General features: G+C 39.4%; 1 protein-coding gene across 1 annotated transcript in view; it reads left to right on the top strand.

The window, feature by feature from the left end:
• LOC128251496 (ceramide kinase-like) overlaps window positions 1-7,500 on the top strand; it is a 325,893-nt gene that overhangs the window by 316,554 nt on the left and 1,839 nt on the right. Inside the window, exons 8-11 of the mRNA XM_089344831.1 lie at window positions 289-379; window positions 2,117-2,151; window positions 5,211-5,398; window positions 6,794-6,933. Of these exons, the coding sequence (XP_089200957.1) occupies window positions 289-379; window positions 2,117-2,151; window positions 5,211-5,398; window positions 6,794-6,933 (454 nt within the window). The remainder of the gene's footprint in view (window positions 1-288; window positions 380-2,116; window positions 2,152-5,210; window positions 5,399-6,793; window positions 6,934-7,500) is intronic.

Below are 7,500 nucleotides of genomic sequence, written 5' to 3'. Positions count from 1 at the left end.
GCACCTATGAGTGTGTTTATGCATCAGTGTATATGCATGCATGTATGTGTGTGTCTATGTGCATGGATGTGTATGTGTGTATGCATAAATGTGCGTGTATGCTTATGTATGTGAGTGTGCATGAATGTGTGTGTATGTTTGTGTGTGTGTGTGTGTGTGTGTGTGTGTGTGTGTGTGTGTGTGTGTGTGTGTGTGTGTGTGTAAGCTTATTCATATATCTACATATCCACATTTACAATACTTCTCAATAATAATGCCTTTCCCCCCCCCCCCCGTCTTTCTCTTCAGTCACCATATTTGTATCCATGATAAAACATGCCTTCTACAAGATGAATGTCCAATACATCCAAGAGTGTGATACTAAACAAGAAGAAAACAAGTAAGTACATTAAAAAATTTTAAAAAAAAACTTTTCTATTGTTGACACAAGGCCTGAAATTTGTGGGGAGAAGGAGGTCTCGCTGGTTACATCAACCACCCCACCCCCCCTGTTTTACTGGTGCTTATTTTGTCGACCCTGATAGAATGTAAGGCAAAATCGACCCCAGAGGATTTTGAACTCGGAACGTTAAACCGGAAAAAAATGCCGTTAAGCATTTTGCCTGAAATGTTAACGGTTCTGCCAGCTTAAGTAAGCATATGATATCTACAGGTATTACACATACACACACACACACACACACACACACACACACACACACACACACACACACACACACACACACACACACACACACACACACATATATATATATATGTATGTATTTTTATATATAACGTTGACCATTAAAGTGGGCATTTAATGTGCTAGAAATAGACCACATCTTGTGTCTTTTTATATATAACGTTGACCACCTAAAGTGGACATTCATTTTGAGAGCAATTTAGGTCTTAGTAGACACAAGATGTGGTCTATTTCTAGCACATTAAATGTCCACTTTAGTGGTCATCGTTATATATAAAACTATACTTTAATCCCCTAAGATCTCAGATATTTTTTCTGAATCTCTCAGATTCTTTAAATGTGCTGGCTTCCTGGTAATAAATCGATATTAATTAATATCTGATTTTTTACCCTATGTTTTAATTTGATTAACTATATATGTATGTATGTAGGTGTAATCACCTGCAATGATGCTAAAACTACAGCTACAACAACTACTACTACTACTACTACTGCTACAACTCAGAACGTTAAACCGGAAAAAATGCTGCTAAGCATTTTGCCTGAAATGTTAACGGTTCTGTCAGCTTGCACAACAACGTGAGGACGTGGTACATGCAAAGTATTAACAGACGCCCAGGGAAGGAAAGAAAGGGTGTTTTACGTTTCGAGCAAAGTACTTCTTCAGAAATAGAAGACAGGAAAATCCAAGAGAAGGAAAAAATTGCCAACAATCTACATGTAGTTACATTTTGAGGAGTGTGTGTGTATATATATATATATATATATATATATATATATATAGATATGCAGGGCAGGGAATCGTCAATTAGTAATAAAATTAATAATCAACAATTTTGCCGGGTGTATCAAAAATATCGCTATCAATCTGGAGTAATAATTTGTAGTTTTGAAATCAGTAGTTCTTTGACTGCTATTTCTGAATTCTCAGTATGTTGGAGAAGCAGGTTACTGTCAATCCCTATATATTTATAATATATATATATATATATATATATATATATATATATATATATATATATATATATATACAGTGAGAATTTACAAAAAAAAACAAAAGACGAAGACGGATGTGTAGACAACAAACAGATGTATTAGTTAAAGCTCGGGAAGTGAGAAAGTCTTTTACGTTTCGAGCCTAAGCTCTTCGACGGAAAGGAATACAGAAATAAACAGGGAGAGAAAGCAGAAAATAGAAACTGATAGATTAAGTATCAATCTTAAAAAGAAGCTAAAAACTGGCAGGGGGCGATTTGTTCGACTAAAGTTCTACAAGATAGTGCCTCTGTGTGGCTGCAGTCGACTGACTGAAAAATGATGTAAAAGAATAAAAGATACACACACACACACACACACACACACACACACACACATACGCACACACAGAATTACTCTTTACAAGTGAACACACTCTCTCTTCTCATTTTTCAGATTCAGCGACTCAAACTCTCCAAATATTGACGATGGTGAGTAATTATCCATTAATTAATTTCTGTATTGATTGATTTATTGGGACTGCACTTCTCTCTCTCTCTATCTCTCTCTCTCTCTCTCTCTTTCTCTCTCTCTCTCTCTCTCTCTCTCTCCCTCTCTCTGTATATATATATATATATATATATATATATATATTTATGTGGAAAATGGAGCAACAAATACAAGAAGAAGCAATTCTGTTGGGCTAGTTAGCCATTGTTTTATTATGTGGAGGTTATGTAATTAGTCATTTACGCACGTTTCATACATGTATATGTATGTGTTTGTGTATACGTACGTATGTATATATGTGCGATTTATATGTAAGCTTATATATGTACATGTGTGTGTGTGTATATATATATGTCTGTGTATGTATATATATATGTGTATACATATGTGTGTGTGTTTGTGTGTGTGTGCGCGAGCATGTGTGTATAGGCTTTTTCATTTTCTTTTTTTTTCGTTTCCTCTCCTTCTCTATCAACGTAAATATCTTAGAAACTCGCTTGTTTCAATTCACTAATTTTTAGATTTTATAGTTTTTAGGTTTTAGTTTCCTTAGTTTGTAATTAAGGTCTTAAGTTTTAATCTTAAATTTAACTTTAATCCTTAATCTTTTATCTCGTATCATTTATTTGCTGCTTAAGCTTGAAATATAATTTGAACCATTGTCCTTTGTGACCTTACCTACATTGACCCTCCACCCTCACTGAAATTTTAACGTTTGACCTCTCACCCCGATGCAATACTGACATGCCTCTATCATTACCTTCACTTTTATTTTATTGTTCACTTTTATTTCTTATCTTTACCCTTTTACCCCTATCTTATTCTTATTCCTTTCTCCTCTCTCTCTCCTCTATTTCTCCTCTCTCTCCTTCTCTATTTCTTCTCTCTCTCTCTCTCTCTCTCTCTCTCTCTCTCTCTCTCTCTCTCTCTCTCTCTCTCTTTCCCATATACGTCCAGTCACAAAACCCATTTATGTCTATCCTAGTTTCTCGCTCTGTGGAGGCGCAATGGCCCAGTGGTTAGGACAGCGGATTCACGGTCATAGGATCGCGGTTTCGATTCCCAGACCGGGCGTTGTGAGTGTTTATTGAGCGAAAAACACCTAAAAGCTCCACGAGGCTCCGGCAGGGGATGGTGGCGAACCCTGCTGTACACTTCCACCATAACTTTCTCTCACTCTTACTTCCTGTTTCTGTTGTGCCTGTATTTCAAAGGGTCAGCCTTGTCACACTGTGTCACGCTGAATATCCCCGAGAACTACGTTAAGGGTACACGTGTCAGTGGAGTGCTCAGCCACTTGCACATTAACTGGAACCTTCGACGTCGTAAGCGACGGAGTGCCAACACACACACACTTTCTCGCTCTATATAAACATTTATACACTATCTATCGCTTCAACATGAATACATCATTCAAAATACTACCATGATACTGCCTGGATTTACCTGGGATTTTAACTAAGGACCTGTACCTTTATGGAAGTACCGCCCAACATCCATATCCTCTGGAAAAAGATGAGTTGTGAACATTATTCACCTGCTTCTTTTCTACCTTTACTCTTTATTCTTCTATTTATTCCTTTATGTTTCTGTTTTATTCCTTATAAACTGCGAATCTATTTTATTCCTTGTAAACTGTAAATTTTCCCTATCAAAAATATTCATACCTTGTCTCTGATGACGGCACACCCAATGCGTGGACATGCTAAGCTACCACTTGGGTTGTCCCAGCTGTGAGCTTGAAACCTAACGGACCAACTATAGCACTTATTCATTGTACCTATTCGTTCAGATCACAAGTGAACTAAACCCCTCATATCATTTACACACACACACACACACACACACACACACACACACACACACACACACACACACACACACACACACACACACACACACGAGGGGTGCTGAAAAGTTCCTGACCCATACTGTTTGACCAAATTGCCTTTCCGGCATCGTGGAGGCCTTCCAAGTGACTTTTTCAGATCTCTTGGATACCACTCAGTAACTGCACTGGTCCTCCTGTTGTTTGTGAACCTTGCGACTTGTCCAGCACAACAGAAATTCTGCTTTCAGTACTCAGCAATCACATCATTCACTCCACTACATCCTCGAATTATTTCATTTCGAATGTGCTCCAGCAGGGGTCATTCCATGGCATTTTGCATCATAGCCAATTGACGTTCTATCTTCACCATAAGAGCCTGTGCCTTACATGTGTATAAGATCGCAGGTAGAACAGTGCTATTGATGAGTCTGGTACATATGGCATTAACTAGCTTTGTCCGGATAAAATCCTTTATTGGGTTAAATGCCTTCCATCCTGCCCTTTTCTTCGACCACATATATTTTGTTTACATGTTTAGGGGGTGATTTTGAGGGAGATTTGACCGCTGTGTTATAAAGGCTGAGCAATGGAGCAGTGAAGGCGCAATGGTCCAGTGGTTAGGGCAGCGGATTCGCGGTTGTAGGATCGCGGTTTCGATTCCCAGACCGGGCGTTGTGAGTGTTTATTGAGCGAAAACACTAAAAGTTCCACGAGGCTCCGGCAGGGGATGGTGGCGAACCCTGCTGTACTCTTCCACCACAACTTTCTCTCACTCTTACTTCCTGTTTCTGTTGTGCCTGTAATTCAAAGGGCCAGCCTTGTCACACTGTGCCATGCTGAATATCCCCGAGAACTACGTTAAGGGTACACGTGTCTGTGGAGTGCTCAGCCACTTGCACGTTAATTTCACGAGCAGGCTGTTCCGTTGATCGGATCAACTGGAACCCTCGACGTCGTAAGCGACGGAGTGCCAACAACAACAATATAAAGGCGGAGCGTCCAATTAGTATTTTCTTAACAACATTCGCATAAATATTTCATCTTGTCCTTATTCTCTTTGACTGCATATATTTTGCTTGCATGTGGTTCCCTTTAAGTCCTACTGTAGGGTGTGATTTGAGGGGGATTTAGCTGCTATGTTATAGAGGTCGAGCAACCAATTAATTATTTTTTAATGAAATTTGTGTAAATATTCTTTCCAATTAACAGTGAAGATGTCAAACCTGAGTGGAGATTTTCACAGTGTGGAGAGTTGGGTAGTGACCCTAGTGAAGGATGGAGAGGATCTGACTCCTATGTTTGGGGACTCAGCTGGTACCGTTGTGGTTATCAGCAAGTGTGGACGTCTTCAACACCTTAAGTACCTCAAAGAACTCTACAAGATGAAGAGTGTTTGCGTGAGTAGCAATTTACATTGTTATATGTGTGTATATATATTGTGGAGGCGCAATGGCCCAGTGGTTAGGGCAGCGGACTCGCGGTCATAGGATCGCGGTTTCGATTCCCAGACCGGGCGTTGTGAGTGTTTATTGAGCGAAAACACCTAAAGCTCCATGAGGCATCCTGCAGGGGATGGTGGTGAACCTTGCTGTACTCTTTCACCACAACTTTCTCTCACTCTTACTTCCTGTTTCTGTTGTGCCTGTAATTCAAAGGGTCAGCCTTGTCACAATGTGTCACGCTGAATATCCCCGAGAACTACGTTAAGGGTACACGTGTCTGTGGAGTGCTCAGCCACTTGCACGTTAATTTCACAAGCAGGCTGTTCCGTTGATCGGATCGACTGGAACCCTCGACGTCGTAAGCGACGGAGTGCCAACAACATGTGTATATATTATATAAAACGGTTTGATTTGGCTCCATTGCAACTTTGTTCGGATTACATCCTTTATTGGGTTAAATGCCTCTAACAGAAGGTAAAAAGAGTAAAGTCTCCAGTTGGTCATGAATGACCATGGGATTGCACCTAGAAAGTTCCCCTCCGAGGCACAAGTCTGGACAAAGTTGTTTATGGAAGACCGGCAATCAGCCATGCATACCAGCATCCTCTCTCCACGCCACTGATGTTATCTAAGGGAAATGCAAAGGCTCTGTGTGTGTGTGTGTGTGTGTGTGTGTGTGTTTGAATGTGTATGTGTGTACGTTTGAATGAATGTATGTGTGTATGTATGTATGTATGTAAGTATAGTTGTATGTTTGTATGTATGTATGTATGTTTTTATGTGTGCATGTATGTATGTATGTATATATGCATGTTTGCATGTAAGTATGTATTTATGCATGTATGTATGAATGTTTGCATGTTTGTATGTATGTATGCATGTATGTATGTATGTATGCATGCATATTTGTATGCATGTGTGCACATGTGTCTGTGTTTACCCTTGTCCTGCCATGTCGACATCATGTGATGGTTGTTGGTGCATCATTATCTTACGTGCGACATTATTCACTTCCAATCTTACACAAATAACACGTCTGGCCACAAAGAAATACCACATTATGTCTTCCAATATTTCATCCCCAGTAAAATGCCGATGTTGTATTAGAACAAACTATACTGTGGTAGATACCACGAGAGATACTCTCATACTGGCTTTTTGGTGCAAAATGCACTCGTGCTTATATCACTGATAGAACATTCACATTTAACTGAGGATAAATATTATCTCTCAGTATTAATACTACCTCTATCGCTAATATATGTCTTATAATGCCTTATGTCTTAAACTATGTAATGTTTTTATTCATCTCACTGCCATATCTGTTTTTGTATGTCTTGCCTATTCCAGTATGAGAACAACTTTATTAAAATGGCAAAAACTTTAACCTATCACATTCGCTTCCACCAAAACTCGAGTGACACACCAAAGACCTACCTAAACTGCGACGGCAATGCTATCACTGCGCCTTCAAATGATTTCAGTATAAGGTAAGCTTAATCTTTTTATTAAACAAGTCAAAGAAAAGTAAAAAGGGAAAAAGATGAAATACAGCTGAAACTGACTTAAGACATTATGAACGTAAGCTGGGGGTCATTTACTATGTCAACGGTTAATAAATAAACATGTTCTTTTCTACTCTAGGCACAAGGCCCGAAATTTTGGGGGATGGGGGCCAGTCGATTTGATCGACCCCAGTACGCAACTGGTACTTAATCTATCGACCCTGAAAGAATGAAAGGCAAAGTCAACCTCGGCAGAATTTGAACTCAGAACGTAAAGACAGACGAAATACCATCTGTCGACCTTATTTCTTTATTGCCCACAAGGGGCTAAACATAGAGAGGACAAACAAAGACAGACAAAGGGATTAAATCGATTACATCGACCCCAGTGCGTAACTGGTACTTAATTTATCGACCCTGAAAGGATGTAAGGCAAAGTTGACCTCAGCGGAATTTGAACTCAGAACGTTAAGTCAGACCAAATACCGCTAAGCATTTCGCCCGGCGCCCTAACGTTTCTGCCACTTCACCGCCTTAAATAAATAAATAAAC

Source organism: Octopus bimaculoides, chromosome 28 (assembly GCF_046866305.1).
Source record: "Octopus bimaculoides isolate indiv1 chromosome 28, ASM4686630v1, whole genome shotgun sequence".
NCBI lineage: Eukaryota > Metazoa > Mollusca > Cephalopoda > Octopoda > Octopodidae > Octopus > Octopus bimaculoides.
This window is presented reverse-complemented; position numbering and strand designations above follow the sequence as displayed.